An 18,602-nucleotide genomic window follows, 5' to 3' on the forward strand; every position below is an offset into this window, starting at 1 on the left:
CCTTAACAGACACCTCATCTAAAAAGATGCTCCACATTATATGCCATCAGGGAAATGTGAATTAAAATAACAATGAGATATAACTACACACCTATTAGGATGGCCAAAACCCAGAACACTGACAACACCAAATGCTGGTGAGAATGTGGAGCAAGAGGAACTTTCATTCATTGCTGATGGGAAAGCAAAATGGCACAGCCACTTTGGAAGACAGTTTGGGGGTTTCTTAGAAAACTAAATATAACTCTAACCACATGATCCAGCAATTGCTCTCCTTGGTATTTATCCAAAGGAGTTGAAAACTTATGTCTACACAGAAACGTGCACACAGATGTTTATTAGCCTCTTTATTCATAATTGCCAAAACTTGGAAGAAACCAAGATGTCCTTCAGTAGGTGAGTGGATAAATAAACTGTGGTACATCCAGAAGATGGAATATTATTCAGTGCAAAAACAAATGAGCTATCAAATCATGAAAAGAGATCCTAATCCTAAATGCGTATTACTAAGTGAAAGAAGTCAACCTGAAAAGGCTACATATCTATGACATTTGGGAAAAGGCAAGATGATGGAGACAATAAGAAGATCAGAGGTTTGGTGAGAGGAATGGGGAAGGAGGGTGGAGGTGTCCGGGAGAGATGAATAAGCAGAGCACAGATGATTTTTAGGGCAGTGAAAATATTCTGTATGATATGATAATGATGGATATATGTCATTACTCACTCATCCAAACCAATAGAATGAACACCAAGAGTGAACCCTTAGTAAGCTACAGACTTATGGATGCTGGGTGATTATTACATGTCAATGTAGGCTTATCATTTGTTAAAAAAAAAAAAAAGCACCATTCCAATGAGTGATGTCCATAACGGTGGGGGGTATGTATATGTAGGGGAAGAGGATATGTGGGAAATCTCTGTACTTTCTCAGTTTTATTGTAAACCAAAAACTTCTCTGAAGAAATAAAGTCTTTCAAAAATCTGAGACCTGTTTTTGTTGGTTTATGGAGAATAGCAAGTGCTTGTATATATTTAATATACCCAAACTTCCTTGAAATTAAAGAAAGGGAAATTTTAATGCAGTGCTCTGTGAGTGTCAATGTTTTAGGAAAAAAAAAAAAACCCTCACAGAAAGTTCTGCTCAGAAGCATTTTGATATAAGAAGCCAAATTCAAAACATCATGTGAATCCTTGGACAAATCTAGTTTTATAATTTTGGTTTAAAAATTATAGAGATTGTGACCAAAATAGCAGAATAGGAAGACCCTAAGCTCACCTCCTCCCACAGGTAAACCAGAATTACACCCATTTACAGAGCAACTATTGACGAGAAAGACTGGAAGACTAGCAGAAAAGATCTACAACTAAAGATATAAAGAAGGAGGGACTTCCCTGGTGGTCCAGTGGCTAAGCCTCTGCCTTCCAATGAAGGAGGCACGGGTTTGATCTCTGGTCAGGAAACTAAGATCCCACATGCCGTGAGGCAACTAAACCCGTGCACTGCAACTACTGAGCATGTGCACCTCAACTAGAGAGCCCGCATGCCACAACTACAGAGCCCACGTGCCACAACGAAGGGCCCATGTGCTGCAACTAAAGATCCCTCATGCCACAACGAAGATCCCGCATGCAACAACAAAGACCCGACACAGCCAAAAATAAAAATAAATAAGTAAATAAAATAAATAAATATAAAATAAAATAAAATACTTATTTGTGACAAGCAATTCTAAATTACTTACCTTTTCCCCTCTACCAGTTCTTTCTATAAAGGAAGAAGATGGAGAAGTAAGACCAGATTAACTGTCCTGCCTTAAATAACTAAAACACTGGGGAAATATGTATGGAATCATGGTTTTCAGACGTTTAATGATAGAGGGTGCTCTGTGGATCTGCAGTGGGTCCCTCCCCTCTTTGAGTTCTGCTCAGCACAAGTGTGTAATGAGACTACCCAAGGCTGGGGAAGAATCATCTGAAAGAGTAGGCAGGACAAACAGGGAACCTCACACAGAGCCTAGAATTGTCATTCCCACCAGCCAGAGTGGAAAACCTTGTAATATATGGGACGTTGGGTATAGTACTCTGAAGAGTATTGCCTCAGTAGTGGGACAAAATCACCCTTCACTAAAGACTTCTCAGGTCCCATCTAACAAAATTTAAAAGCAAGATCTAGAAATATAAAGCTGGTTCCAATGGACTTAACTGTGTCCCAGAACAAAGCATATGAATATTGAAAAATAAAAATGAAAGACTATTTGTCATTCAACAAGATAAAACTCACAATGTCTGGCATCCAAAAAATAGCATGCAAATATGCAAGAAAAGATAACCCATAATGAGGAGAATATCAATTAACTGAAATGCACTCAGAAATGACACAGTAGGAATTGCCTGGCAGTCCAGTGGTTAGGATTCCACGCTTTCACTCATGGGGCCCCGGGTTCGATCCCTGCTCAGGGAACTAAGGTCTTGCAAGCCACATAGCATGGCCAAAAAAACAAAAAAAGACAGAAATGACACAGAGGATAGAATTCATAAGTAAGTATATTTTAAAAGTTATTATAAAATACAGTTATATTATATTTTAAATTGTATTTCATATGTTCATAAAGGTAGGGGAAAACATAACCATGTTAAAATATGGAAGATGTAAAAAAGACCCAAATGAAACCATAAGAAATACAAAATATAATATCTGGGAAGAAATATAGACTAGATTAACAGCAGAGAGACACTAGGAAAAATAAAGATTAGTAAACTTAAAATATAGAAGTTATTGAAAATAAGACAAAGAGAGGAAAAGATTAGAAAACAAATGAACTATCAATCAGCTGATCAGTGGGACACTTGATCTAATAGAGACCTAATATATATAAAATTAGAGTCTCTGAAGGATTCAAGAGAGAAGGATCAGGGGAAAAAATGAAGAAAAAATTGCTGAAAATGTTCCAAATTTGATGAAAACTACAAACCAATAGATCCAAGCTCAACAAATCCAAACAAAAGAAACAGGAAGAAAACTACACCAAGGCACATCATAATCAAATTGCTTAAAATTAGTGATAAAGAGAAAAATGTTAAAGGCAGCAAGAGAAAAAAATACACTACAGAGGGCCCAAAATAAGAATGACAGCAGATTCTCAATGGAAGTAATGCAAGCCAGAAAACAGTAGGGTAATGTTTTCAAAGTACTAAAACAAAAAAACCAAAAACCTGTCAACCAGAATTCTATACCCAGTGACAATATCTTTCAAAAACAAAGACAAAATAAAGACTTTTTCAAACATGCAGAATCTAAAATAATTCATCAGCAGCAGACCTGCCTTATAAGAAATGTTAAAAGAAATTCTTCAGGCAGAAGGAAGGGGATACTTGATGGAAAGTTGGATTTATACAGGCACAAATGCCATCAGAAATAGATTAGTTAATAAATTTTTTCTTACTTTTGAAATTACATTAAAAGCTAATGGGGAGGGGGGCTTCCCTGGTGGCGCAGTGGTTAAGAATCCACCTGCCAATGCAGGGGACACGGGTTCGAGCCCTGGTCCAGGAAGACCCCACATGCCACGGAGCAACTAAGCCCGTGTGCCACAACTACTGAGCCTGCGCTCTAGAGCCCGCGAGCCACAACTACTGAAGCTCACATGCCACAACTACTGAAGCCCCCACACCTAGAGCCCATGCTCTGCAACAAGAGAAGCCACCGGGATGAGAAGCCCATGCACTGCAAGAAGAGTAGCCCCCGCCCGCCGCAACTAGAGGAAGCCAGCGCGCAGCAACCAAGAACCAATGCAGCCAAAAATAAAAATAAATTAAAAAAAAAGAAAAAAGCTAATGGGGGACTTCCCTGGTGGTCAAGAATCCGTCTTGCAATGCAGGGGACGCCAGTTCAATCCCTGGTTGGGGAACTAAGATCCCACATGCTGCGGGGCAACTAAGCCCACGCGCCACAACTAGAGAGAAGCCCGCGCACTACAACGAAGAGCCCACGTGCAGCAACTGAGACCCAACGCAGCCAATAAATAAAGAAATAAATATTTTTTTAAAAGAGCTAGTGGGATGCAAACTATTATATATAGAATGGATAAACAACAAAGTCCTAGTGTATAGCACAGGGAACTATATTCAGTATCTTGCGATAAACCATAGTGGAAAAGAATATTAAAAAGTGTGTATATATGTATAACTGAATCACTTTGCTGTACAGCAGAAATGAACACAACGTTGTAAATCAACTATAGTTCAATGAAAAAAAAAAGCTAATTGGTTGTTCAAAGTCAAAATAACTATATATGCAGAAGAAAAATATATGTCCACAAAAGCCCAGAAACTCAAAGTAGAAGCCTGATTTTTGAAATGGTATAATACAACTTAAAAATAGACTGTGATTAATTAAAGATGTATACTATAAGCCCTAAAATAATCAATAAAAACAAAATAAAACAGAATAGAACAGCAAGAAAAAAAGGTAAAACTAATAAGCAACATAGGATATAAGATGGAATCACGATAAATATTCACTTAACCCCCAAAAACTCCGAAAACAAAGAACACAGAAAAGATGAGACAAATAGAAAATTAACAGGAAGATGGTAGATTTAAACACAACCATATTCAGAATCGCAATATATAAATGATCTCATCACTCCAATTAAAGGGCAGAGATTATCAGATTGGATAAAAAGGGAGATCCAAATGATGTGCCATAATAACCTGGATATGGAAAACATGAAGACAAAGGAGAATTCATAGATAGAAATAAGGTTTTCATTAAACTTTATTTAACAAATATTTAGTGAGGGCTAACTATATGTCAGACACTCTTTTAATACAGGAGTTAAGACGTTAAGGGATAGATAAGGTTGAAGAACAGGTTTACTGTGTGGAACTGAGAAAAGTAGAAGGATGGTAGGTTTTGTTTGGAGGATAATATTTTAATCAAAATTTTAGAGGCTCTGGGAGGTGGCAAAGTCTAGTTCAGTTGTGTCAAGCTTCAATATGTATAATAATGGCTCAGATGGTGTTCTGGCCTTACTCCTACTCCCTCTCCCAGGAGTTGGGATTCAGTAGATCTGGGATCGGGTCTGGAGTGAACATCTTTAAACGAAGTCAATGTTATAGCTATGTACACGGGTGGCTTACTTAGAGTATAGATAAAGATTATCCAGATCCTAGGGTGTCAGTCCCATTAGATGACCTAACATAATGACAAGGTTTTGAATGGAGAGGAAACTTGTGAACCATGCAAGGAAATCTTCAGGCTTTTTGAAATGAATAGTCTAAGCAGGCGTAAATGATATTGTTGAGAAGACATACAAGAGTGGCTTGAACCTAAGTTGATGTACTCTAAGCAAGACCTTCAGAACTGCCAATAAATTGGTTTGCCTAAAGTAGAGGGTATTTGGGGAATTCCCTGGAGGTCCAGTGGTTAGGACTCCACTCTTCGACTGCAGGGGACCCAAGTTAGATCCCTGGTCGGGGAACTAGGATCCCACAAGCCACGCAGCATGGCAAAGATAATAATAAAATAAAGTAGAGAGTATTTGGGCAGTGGTGATTTAGTGAAAGGTGCTTTATGTTGCAGAAAAATATCCCACAGAGTATAAAAAACAAAACGAAACAAATTAGAAGAGAGAAATTAAAGGTAATAATGATAGTTAATATTTACTGAGCATTTACTATGTGGTAGGCACTATTCTAATTACGTGTATTAGCACTTTGGATCCTCATGAAAACCATAGAATTTTAAATTCCCATTTTATAGGTAAGAGAGATGACGTCAAGACAGGTTAATATGTTCAAATGTCACCCAGATACCAGTTAAGAAGCTAATGTCCAGCTAAGAGATGATGAGGGATTGAACTAAGGCATTCTAATGAGTATGAAGAGCAAAAGACAAATTTGAGAAATAATAAAGAAAAAAGTTTGTAGAAATTATAAATGATGAAACTGGCAGAGAGTGAAGGAAAAGTAGGATCTAAAGTTGACTTGGCTATCGTTTGGGTTACTAGTTAAACAGTACTGTTATTAAGAAAGATAGGAAATACAAGAGGAGCCCACCAAGCATGCAGCATATGGTAGGCAAGAGTGTGTGTGTGTGTGTGTGTGTGTGTGTGTGTGTGTGTGTGTGTGTTTACTGAGAAAAGGATTTGGGAGTAAATATATTGAATAAGTTCATTATACATAAGATAAAAATTTCCTACTGAGTTGGAGATATCTTTGGTTCAAATATGTGGGAATGTACATCCGAAATATGAGTAAAGAGTTCTTGAAGCAGGTGGCACCGGAGTATAGGTGTTATTGAAGCCAAGGAATGCTTTCAACAGTAGTAATAAAATAGAGGCAATAGAGGCAAAGCAATAAAGACATTTAATTATCTCATATAACACAAATTTTGAAGGTAGGTGATTCCACCTTTGGCAAGCTAGCTCAATGATGTTATGGACAGCCCAGGCACTCTCTCTCTCTCTCTCTCTCTCTCTCTCTCTACTTTGCCGTCCTCAATATATTGGTTTTGGACCTTGGGCTTGTCATTCATGGTTGCAGGATGGCTATTGGCAGCTCCCTGAAACATGATCTATAAACAGTATTTAAAATAAGAAGGCACCAGCAAGGACTCCTTGCCTGACTTTTTTTTTTCCAATCAGAAGGTGAAATCCCTAGGAGCCCCTCTGATGACTTCCCCTTAAGTCTCACTGGTTAGAACTTGATTCCTTGAGCCTCTCTAGCTCAAGAGTGTGGGAAAATAGGTATATTGCAAAATAAAATGAGATTGTCATTACTCCCTTAGATTAATTATCATTCACCCTCCAAGACTAGTCATATTCTGTGCCACCACCGTAAAAAAAAAAAAAATCAGGGTTTTGTTAGAAGAAGAAAGGGAAGAAAAATGCCCTTTTGGTAGATTAGTAGCAGCATCAGCTGAAGAGTAGATGAACTCACCCATGGAGCACATTTAAAATGAATGAGAGGGCTTCCCTGGTGGCGCAGTGGTTGAGAATCTTGCCTGCTAATGCGGGGGACACGGGTTCGAGCCCTGGTCTGGGAAGATCCCACATGCCGCGGAGCAACTAGGCCCGTGAGCCACAACTACTGAGCCTGTGCGTCTGGAGCCTGTGCTCCACAACAAGAGAGGCCACGATAGTGAGAGGCCCGCACACCGCGATGAAGAGTGGCCCCCGCTTGCCGCAACTAGAGAAAGCCCTCGCGCAGAAACGAAGACCCAACATAGCCAAAAAATAAAAAATAAATAAAAAAAAAAGAATGAGAAAAAATTTGAGGATAGAGGATAAAACCCAGAGGGAGAACAGTATCTAAAAAGAGGTAGAAGAACAGTATCTTTTAAGAGGTAGAAGAGGACAGAAAGGGACTGAGAACGCATAGACTGAAAGGTAGTCACTGGGCTAACACCATAGTTATTACAGAGATGACGGTTCCCTGTCTTCACAGAGTGTGCCCTACCGAAACGCAGCTAAGACTCAGACACCGAAATGGCACAAAAGTTGATATGGGTCTATAAGTAGGATTTCTCAACTTTGGCCTCATTGACATTTTGGGCCAGATAATTCTTTGTTGCCGTGGGGTGGGCGGGGGTGAAGGTTGTCTTGTGTTTTGTAAGATGTTTGGCAGCATCTCTGGTCTCTACCCACTAGATACCAGTAGCAATTCTCCCCACTTCCCTTATTCCCCATCTCTGCTCTCAGCTGAGAACCACTAGTCTACATAGCAAAGACACACCTCAGGAAAGACTCCAGAGGGACAATAGTTATTGAAATGGATCTTGAAGATTGGATGTCATTTAGGCAAAGTTGGGGGGGAAAGAAATTTCAAGGAACATTGTGCAGAAACAATGATGGAAGATTTCAAGTGTGCTTGCCATGTACTCTGGCCTGGCTCATATGAGAGCGTGTGAGTGCAAGTTATATTCTTTAGAGTAGGGAAAAGTCTAATCAGAACCAAGGGTCAGGAAGATTACTTGCCATCTGTGTATTTGGTGAATTGTGGCAAGGAGAGATTAAAGGCAGAAATAACAGTAATCCAAGGGGAAGGTATAATAAATGACTAAATCAGGGCAGTGAGAGTGGGAACAGGAAGGGCTCCACTATGAGAGATCTTGTGAAAATAGAACTGGGAAGACTTGGTGATACTTGGCTGTGAAAGGCTCATGTCTTTCCTTCCTACTTTAAGTGCTATTTATGAAGACATGGACTATATTAAAATTTGGAGCCTGGATGACTGGGAGAATGTCGATGGTATCAGCAGAGAGAAAGAAGACAGCAGGACAAGCAGAATTAAGAAGGAAGATTATGTGCTTGGATTTGGACTAATTGGCCTTGAAATAATAGTGATGAACCAGATATGGACCTTTGGAAATAAAGTCTGGAAGTCAGAAGAGAGATTAGAATTAGAGGCATAGCTTTGGAGATGATCAGACTAGAAGTGACAATTGAGATACCTAGGAACAGAGTATCAGGGTCAGGTAGAAGTGGGATGACTACCTTGCCTACGTCTGGAAGGCATGAGAAGAAAGAAGTATGATCATAATTAGGGGGAAAGGACCTGGCAGAGAGACTAGAGAGGGTCCAGAATAGCATAGTATCATGGAAGGGAAGAGTTTCAAGGAAAAAGTAGCCAACTTTGTGAGTCAGGGTGGGAAGTGCCCTGAGAGTTTATAGCAGAAAGATTTACAACATCCTTTCAAGACAGATGGGTATTAACTTATATTTAAAGAATTCAGAAGAAAGTTTCCATAAATTCCCCCTTGGAATTCTTTTCTTGGTTAAGATGTGTTTTTAATATTCTAGAATTTTTTTTCTTGCACCTTCAGTCCATATCCTTCACTTATTCCTTATGGAAAATGAATGGCTGTTACTTATTCTAAGGTGATCGGGATTGCAGGATTAATAGGCGATCCGTGTGGAGCACACAGAGTGGGTCTCCAGTGATGGGCACTGTACATGTAGTAACTCGCTTCTCTCTTAAAACATACCTCCAAGGTAGGTACTCTTTTCCTTATATTAGTGATTTAAAAAAATTAAACTGAGTTTCCAAGAGATTAAATAATTTGTGAAAGGTTGTACATTACAAATTTAGTGAAACTGGGGATACAAATTCAGGTCTGGTTCTAAAGCCAGTGCTTTCCCCTAATTTGTGCCACCCCTTTGTTTGATGATTGTTTATTAAATAGGGCCTTAGTCTTCTCTTAACTTAGAGATTATTATAGGGTTGGGCTTGAGTCTGTTTGCTCCATGAGGGGCATGAATAAAGAATCATATCAAAAGAAAGTACGAAGGAGTTGTAAAACTCTTATCTTTTTTTTTTTTTTTTATCTTGTCCTGGGATAGTTGACCCAAAGATTACTGATTTATTTAGGAACGGTTGAATGTGGGAGTTAGAACATCCTCCATGTTCAATAAGAAATCCATGTTGAGCCCTTTCTGTCTTTGGATATCAATACCCGTGGGCACACAAGATCATCCAACTTGGTACGCACCCCCACTTTTGATGGGGGTGGCCAACCCTCTCTGATACAGTGAGTCTAATTTTGCATGGGAATTAGATTCTACAATGTATAGAATCTAATTGTTATTCTATACTTATTATTCTTCTAGTATAACAAGGCTAAAAGTAAATCCATTGAGTTCAATTTTTCCTGGAAAATTTCTTAAACTTCCCATAAAGTATAGTATAAATGAATTTTGAGTATTGAACTTGGTGTGTGTGTGTGTGTGTGTATATACATATATAATGGTTGCAAGTATTATAGGAAATATAAAAATGATAAAACCTTGCAGTAACTTTCATTCTGGGAAATAGAGAAAGAGAAGAATAGAATTTTTTTCTGAGTTTGTAGAGTAGAATTTTAGAGTAGATGTCCCTCTACTCTTTATGACAGAAAGGATCATTGCCTTCTGCTAATTCTCTTAAACCACATCCCAGGAATTGAGAAAATGTGACTTTCCCTTCCTCTAGAGGAGAATTAGTAAGATACAGGAGAGAAATTCTGCAGGTACATAGTTGGCATATAATTTTCATAATGAATACAATAATAGATAACAGACTTTTTTTGTTTGTTTGTTTGGCCACGAGGCACGTGAGATCTTAGTTCCCTGACCAGGAATCGAACCTGCGCCCCCTGCAGTGGAAGCATGAAGCCTTAACCACTGGACTGCCAGGGAAGTCCCAATAAGAGACTTTTTAAAAAAATAAATTTATTAATTTAATTTATTATTATTTTGGGCTGCGTTGGGTCTCCGTTGCTGCACGCGGGCTTTCTCTAGTTGCGGCGAGAGGGCTTCTCACTGCGATGGCTTCTCTTGTTTCGGAGCACGGGCTCTAAGCGCACGGGCTTCAGTAGTTGTGACCCACGGGCTCAGTAGTTGTGGCGCGTGGGCTCTAGAGCGCAGGCTCAGTAGTTGTGGTGCACGGGCTTAATTGCTCTGAGGCATGTGGGATCTTCCGGACGAGGGAGCAAACCCGTGTCCCCTGCATTGGCAGGCGGGTTCTTAATCACTGTGCCACCAGGGAAGTCCCCCAGTAACAGACTTTTTAATGACAGTGATGACAAAATGGAGCTGGGCTGTCTGGGGCTTTGAAATCAATCTCAAAGTTAGTGTCTCTGGGAACTGTTAGAAATTCTGTCTCTTCTTCGAGTTCAGAAAAACACACACATACATACACACACAAAAACAAAACAAACAAAAAGCCCACTGCCCATGGATAAAGATATGGAATACATCAAGTTTGAAGAATGTAACTTCCTTTAATATCTTTTAACTGTGACTTTCTTGAAGTGTAGCGCCACTGACAGCATAACAATCTTGGCTGATGATGACCCTCTTCATTTGGGAAACAGCATTTTTGGTATCCAGGAGGGAAGTTTGGGGAATGTTTGCATGTTGCAATGAGGGACCTCTGTGGGACACTCCTCTCAACACCAGAGGGAAATGGGAGAACAGATAGAGCCATAGAGAGATTGTTCTCATATTCTTCTGTAGATGTTAATTCCCACAATTCCTCTTTCCCTTTACTTCTAGCTTCCCTTCAAGCTCTTTGCCTTTATACCACCTTCTCTCTTCCTTTGTTGCTTACATAGGAAAGTCATTGGATCTAGACGTCATTGCCAGGCATGGTTCAGAATTTACTCATTAATTCATTCAGGTCTATCACCCCATCAGTCTCTATCCCTTTACCATGGTTTATTTATCCCCATAAAATTTTCTACTTGCCACCTGATTTTTAAAAAATAACACCTTTATTGAGATGTAATTCACTTCATACAACTGACCTATTTAAAGAGTATAATTCTATTTTATTGTATTCACAGAGTTGTGCAACCATCACCACAATTGAATTTTAGAACATTTTAATCATCCCCCCAAAAAACCCTGTACACATTAGCAGCGACTCTCTACTCCCCCCCTCTCCCTAGATTGGCAACAACCATCTATTTTCTGTCCCTATGGATCTTCCTATTCTGGGTATTTCAGATAAATGGAATTAAGATTTGTGATCATTTGTGACTGGCTTTGTTCACTTTGTGTAATGTTTGCAAGGTTAATTCATTTTATAGCATGTATCAGTAGTTCATTTCTTTTTATTACCAAATAATATTCTTTTGTGTGAATATACCACATTTTATTTATCCATTCATCAGTTGATGGACATTTTGCTACCTGATTCATGTTCATTTTCTGTTTCCCACTCTAAAATATAAGCTCCATGTGTGTCACTTTTTTTTTTTTTTTTTACCACTCTACCCCTAGAATCTTGCCCAGTGCCTGGCACTTTATAAGAGTTCAGGGAATTCCCTGGCGGTCCAGTGGTTAAGGCTCTGCCCTTTCATGACCCAGGGTTCAGGTTCAATCTCTGGTCCGGGAACTAAGATCTCACAAACCCCGCAGAGCCACCAAAAAAAAAAAGCTCAATAAATTTATCAAATGAAAGACTCTATCATTCATTCACCTAACCAAATTTAGTTAAGTATCCACACACACATTTGTGTTGAACACTCCCTCTCCAAGGCAGTCCACTGGCTGTAGGAGATGAATACCACAAAGGATCTACCCTCAAGAATCTCGTAATCTAATGATGTAACATCCGTGCAAATAATTAAAATAAAGGATACGGACAAAGCGCAGTGCATAGACAAGAGCTCAGTTCTGCTTGAGGGACTCAGCTATGACTTCATAGCAAAGACTCTAGCTGAGGTTTACAAAAACCGGAAGTTGCCGGATTGACAGAGAGTGAGTCAGAGAGTGGTCAACCAGAAGGGCATTTAAGCAAAATCGTGGAGCCTGACCAGACAGCTGGAACAGTAGAAATGCTGGCGCTTTTGTGTAGAAGTGGGGAGAGGACCCAGAGAGCATGAACTGGGCTAGCAGGAAATATCCAAATCAGAAAAAATTTTACATGCTCAGTCAAAGGATTAGAATAATTCCCCCAAGTATATAAGAAATTGACAAAAAATGTTGACTGAGCAGGGGACTGCGGGGCTAGAGGAAGGGGTGTGAGAAACAGGGATTGGCAAACTCTTAAAAACCAGGCACGTGTTCTTTACTATCCAAAATATACATTAAAAAAATTTCTGTTTTAGATGACCGGGATCCACTGTATAATTTTGAGCAGGGGCATGCAGGAAAGTTAGTTTGGGGAGAGTGGAAAGTGAGGTGGGCAGGCAACCAGCTAAGGAGGGAATGGCAATCATGATCTGTGATCTGTTTTTTTCCTTTTCGTTGACATCCCCACATCAATGATACACGCACACCCAGGCACTAATTCAGGGGTTACGAGTTTGAAAAGCTGGCATCCTCCACCCCCAGGAGTGAGCGGTGGGTAAGGGTCCGGACTGGGCGCCGGGTCGGAATTTTCGTGCGGAAGAGGCTCTACCCTCCGGGGCCCGTCTGGGGGAAACAGCCTCAAGACTCTTCCTGCTGATGCAATCTGCAGGAGAGCCAGCGATCGCCGCTGCCAGGGCCAGTCTGCGAGGCGCCCGCCACGTGTGCCCGCCGCCCCTCCAGCCCCTTCCCCAGACTCGCGCCGCCCGGAACGCCTGGGACGCAGCGCCTTTGCCTCCGCTCACCTCGAGCTGCTCTCACGGCCGATCGAACAATGAAGGTAACTGCTTATGATTCTGACTGTATTTTAACAAAAATGTGTGTGTGGATTGAGCCTGCGATTCCTCAAACGCACAGTTGGCAGGAAGGGGACGGAGGAAGGACCACACGGTTTCTTGCCACGCAAACGTTTGCAATTTTTCCTTTATCAGTCATCGTCGGACAGGACCTTACATTCTTCTTCTCTTCAGACTTCTGCTTATCCCCCGCTCACAGGATGTACCGCCCGCCTCAAGCTCTTTCACAGCTGCATTCGTGAACCGAGATAAAAGGCTGCTCGCAGCTCCTTCCCCTGCCTGTTTTGAAGCGCGGAAAGGAAGAGGAAGCTCTTCTCAATGTTCTAAGATGCACAGGAGGTGGGGAATTTCGGAGGAGAGGTCTGGGGGATGTCACTGGCTGTAAACGGGTTTTCTGCTCGGTGTAAGTTATAAAGGATGGAGGTGCAGAACTAGGTAAGGGCGGCTGCCTCATCGCTATTAAAACAGAAGGCTTGTCTTACTTTGTTTCTTGTGAATAGTCAAGCTTCTAAGAGTTATAAATCAAAGAAGCCTAAGGACATTCTTTTATTCAAGAACACCCTAGGGTCTTTTATTCTTATGCTAATCAAGGATAATTAGCCCAGCTGCCTATTCCTTGGGAAGGTTTATGTGTAGAAATGAACAGATTTAAGGGTTCTGTTTTCCTGGTCCTACACGCTGGAAAACTGCAATGATATGAAAAACTGAAGTGCAGCTTTTTTAAAGGAAAGTGAAGGATGGGCAAGTAGTCCTGCCTTCTGACATCTTGGAAGTAGGAGATTCCTATATGCAGTCTGAACTTTGAGGAGGAAAAAAAAGCTGAGTTTCAGAGTTTCCAAGGAGGGAGATAAGTACGGTTTTCAACTGGGCTTATCTACAACCCATTCCAGTCTACAATTTCACTTACGAGAAACAATATGTCAATGGTGCCTTTTCACCAAACAAAAATTTCCACGATGATTAAGCAGGAAATGAGTGGAAACGTAGTTCTGTATTAAGAAGAGATATGCAAATGCGCCGTGGTGAAAAATTCAGCAGCCTTCCTCTTCTAGAGTTAAGAGATTCTATTTCTGGCTTGCTCGTGCCTGTCTACTTTCAGCTGAAAAATACACTTTGATTGAGTATTGAATTAGTGAGTAAAAGGAGAAAATTATGAGAATAAACAGTCTTGCTTTTCCAACTTTCCCCTGTACCATGTGGAACTGTAGTTGATTATCTGTAAATTCATGGGTGCTTTAACATGAGTCCAAAACCCCCTTCCCTTTTACAAGGTACTTTTTATAACACAGGAACTGAAGATATCTTCAAGTAGTCTCATTTCTGTTTTCTGATATTTTACTAAGATTAAGAAAGAAACGCTTATGTATTTTAGGCATGATCTAAGGAGTATTTAAGGTTCCTGTAAATGTGTTTTTATTATTTCAAGAAACCTTTCTACTAATCTTTTACCTAAGTATTGCTGATACTTAGGTGATCATTTAAAAAAAAAAAATGTTATTTGCACAAGGCACCATGATAGGCTCTGTCCTCAGCAAATTTTCCAGACATGGTCTTGCCCGGGAGATATTATTTTAAGATGGACACATACAGAATGGGCAACCGAGTGAGAAAAATAGCATATACATTGAATAGGATGTGTATAAAAATGGTAATTACATACTATAACTTACTGAATTATGGTGGCGATTTACAAGAGACACATATCTGAAAGGACAGAGATAAGAAGTCATTGGCAGGGATGCATGGTTAAATGAAGGGAGAGGGCTGTTTGTGTGTGTGCGCAGGGGGCCCAACAGGACGCCTGGCAGGGAGAGGGGATTCACATTCCAGACACAGGATGTGGCCCCTCAGGCCAGGCTCAGAGATGCACAGCTAGTTAAGCAGGCCTAACAAAAGGGCATTGGTAGAACCTGCAATGGTGAGGAAGAAAAAAAAGAAAAAAGAACAAAAAATGAGAGTTTAATTTTGGCCAATATTTCATTTAGTGAGTCTCCGTAATAAATAACTTCATTTGATTTTAGAACTACAGAGAGAAAGGAAGATGAGTTAAGAAAATTTTCCATTTGTATGCAAGAATTTCTCTTGCCTGTCAACTCATTGAACCTGAGAAGGTCTAAACATTTGAAATGGGCTTAAAACCTTGTGAAAGAAAGTTGAGACCAGTCCTCTGATTATTACAGAGGTTTATGCTAAGAATTAAAATCAAGTTATGGTTTCCTTCAGTAGTTGTGTATCTCCCAATTATTTTCATAATTTTAGATGTTATCCCTTACATCAGGTCAGGACTTTTAGTTCTGTAGGGGAGGAAAAATAATTTTCCCTCTACCCTTCTAGATTCTTGGCTAAGATATCCCTGTAATAAAACACAGATTAACAGGAAAAAAACCCCCAGAAATTTAATAACATGTATACCTCCTGTATACATGGAAGATACCCAGGAAAACAGTCACTGCAATGACCCAAGCTATCGCCTTAAATATCATCTTCAGCTAAAGACAAAAGAAAGATGCTGGAGCAGTGGAGCAAACCAGTTATGGGAGGTTATCAGACAACGCACAGAAAATTGCAGATTTAAGTTGGTATCTTCTCCATTGGTAAGAGTTTCTAGAGATTTAGTTATCCTTCCTTTCTTGGTACAGAGAGGGAGACACCCTTACAAATGGGGATTTCCCTTGTAAATGCAACTTCTACTCTGTTTTCAGATATTCTTTTGTGTCTGCAGCCTTTCAGAGATAATCAGTTCAAAATAATCTTTCTGCCAAAGAGGCATATTTTAAGGGTGATCTATTCTGCTCCCCTTCAGTTCACTATTTCTAATATTAAGAGATAGATCAGGGAAGGGTTGACCTAAAACAAATAGACAGCAGCAAATATTTCTCCAGCAAAGATGGGTTTGTTTGGGATCAGCAGAGAATTGCAATTTGGGGTCCGCGACCAAGGCTAGCCACAAGCAAGTCTCTGCACAGCAAGGAAAGAAGTCTTTATAGAGCGGAGAAGGACATTGGGACGGCTCTAGTAAACAGAGTCCGTGGCTTTTCACTGACCGAGTTGTTGCTGGAGTCTTTCTTCTTGTTGGGCTCTGCTATCACTGCGGGCCCGGAGAATTCCCTCTTCTGGGCTCCTGACGCTATTAAATTGAAGTTTCTGTAATTTTTTAAAGAAGTGCACAGCTGGATAGTATAACCTGAGAGGTCTAGTCTTATGAGTAAACTTTTTCTGTGCATAAATGAAGAATTGTTTCTAAACTGTGGGCACCGTGAGTGTTTGGGTTAGTTATATCTTTGGGGGTTTCAGGTTGTTTGCTTCTCTGAATGGCCTCTCCTCAATGGGTGTAGAAAGATGAAAATGAAGAGTTTTCTCTGTCTTATTTTAGGCTTGGCAACTGTAATTCCTCTAACTAACAGATGCCACACTACAGAAACCCAGGGGAATGTTCAGCCTTATAATGCCCAAGGGGATCTAGTTACCATATTAGAGTGAGAATCTGGTACCTCCCATGATAGACATCATTATCCCAGGCATCCTCCACTTCCTATATGGTACATCATTCTTTCTGAGCACAGGAGGATACCGTGGCTGGTCTGCTCACTTTACAGTTGTAAATGTGGGCAGCCTTTGTGTTGTAACTTTATCCCCTTAACAGCTGTCCAAATGCTCTAAACATTTAAAGTGACATATGGTAAACATTCCTACTGATGGGCTTCACTGAGTCTCTGTAGCCCATTTGGTAATACATGTCAGTGGCCAATCAACTAAGGCTACTGAAATTGGAATCCATGTACATCAAACTTGGGTGCAACTCGAATGTTTAAAATGTTTCAAAATGAAGCATTTGGGATGCTCTGATTCCTAAACATAACTTTGTAAATATTTGCACACATTTTTATCATAAGATCTAGTCTATGATTCACAATGTCAATTGTAAATATGAAGCCACAGCAGAATCAGTCTTTTCTATCACACAAGGGTTCATGATGTGCCACTTGCGCCTGTGCTTCTATTTAGTCTTCTCAAATCTACAAGATGAATAATGTTACCCTAGAAATTGAGTCTTGCATCCTTAAAATAACTTAGAAATTGGATCACCTTATTAATACAGTATAGCATATAAATATTTTCCTATTGTCATATAGGCCATGCCCCTTTTGTGGGAAAAGCCATTTTGCAAAATATTTCTCTCATGTTCAGTGATTAATGGGAGAAAGAAAATCTTAAAAAAAGAGATAATCATGCTCCAGAAATTTAGGGAAAAGGTCAAGAAGAGAAGAAAAAGGAAGACAAGTGAAAAAAAAAAAAATAGAGGAAATTACATGACAACAAGCAATAATCAGGAAAAGTCATACTGAAAAACATGTGATTCTTTGTGATTGAAAAATTTGTAAAATTCAGCTAGTTCCATTAATAGTCTTATATTTCATCTAAAAAGAACCAATTCATTAGTTTTTTAAAATTTTGATATGTAGGTCTGAATATTTGATCAATTGCATGTACAGTCTATCCCCTAGTCTGAGAAATGTTTTTGCTATTTTGACTGGAGATGGTTAAGAATCCTAGGACATAATTAGAGTTCAAATTCTACCTTACTCCTTATAAATCTAGACAGAAGGGGCACCTGTTGGGATGTTCTAAGCCAAACAAGCTACAAATGTCCCTTACGTGACCAGCAAAGACCTCAATGGATTTCCAGCATAAGGCCAAGTGTGGATTTGCACACGATGATCACTCAGCAGTTGTTAACATTCCATCACTATTAAAGGGCAATTTTGCCTAGTACATTTCATTTCATTTTAGCTGATTCAGATTCAAAGTTATATTGTTTTGATTTTAGTACTAGATATTAGTGCAAGAATCTGAAATCACAGTAAATGTTTCTTTGAACTTTGAAGATAAAAGGTAGAGTTAAAATGGAGCTGTAAGGTCACTTGGGGAAGCATAATAATGCATTGCTCAGGGATTCCATGGTTTTCAAGGTTAGTGAATGGTTTGTACTTGCAAGGTTAGTGTTGGTGTTTATAGTAGAAACACATCCAGGTTTTGGGAAGGACTTCTTTGCTTAACAAAAGTGAGATGCTTTATATTTTTAAATGCTATATAAGTTACGTAACATTGAATTGTAACCTCAAAACATTCATATGAGGAAAGCATGGAGATTATTATTAACTCCCATTTTACAGGCAAGGAAAATGAAGATCAGAAAACTCACTTAAATTGTTTAAGATCACAAACTGCCCAACATTATGAGAAACTAGATATATTTGACTCCTAGTCCAGTGTGCTGTCTCCCTCACTGGTGGTTCTAGCTCTCTTTGGGTCTGATGTCACTTTGCAAATCTTAGAAGAATGGATAATCACCTCAGCAAAATGCACAAATACACATAGGCACAAAATTTTATATCTAAATTATTTATTGTTAAAAACAAGACAATGCAGTCCATATAGCATGAAACACTAGTGGAAAATACTGAAATGA

At 39.6% G+C, this 18,602-nt stretch overlaps 1 protein-coding gene across 1 annotated transcript in view; it reads left to right on the forward strand.

Annotated features, from left to right (window-relative positions):
• Positions 1-12,331: 12,331 nt before the first annotated feature.
• Positions 12,332-18,602, forward strand: part of BCAT1 (branched chain amino acid transaminase 1) — a 105,650-nt gene continuing 99,379 nt past the window's right edge. Inside the window, exons 1-2 of the mRNA XM_061206358.1 lie at positions 12,332-12,830; positions 12,949-13,116. Coding sequence (XP_061062341.1) covers positions 13,111-13,116 — 6 coding nt within the window. The 5' untranslated portion in view covers positions 12,332-12,830; positions 12,949-13,110. The remainder of the gene's footprint in view (positions 12,831-12,948; positions 13,117-18,602) is intronic.

The sequence above is a fragment of the Eubalaena glacialis genome, chromosome 11 (assembly GCF_028564815.1).
Source record: "Eubalaena glacialis isolate mEubGla1 chromosome 11, mEubGla1.1.hap2.+ XY, whole genome shotgun sequence".
NCBI lineage: Eukaryota > Metazoa > Chordata > Mammalia > Artiodactyla > Balaenidae > Eubalaena > Eubalaena glacialis.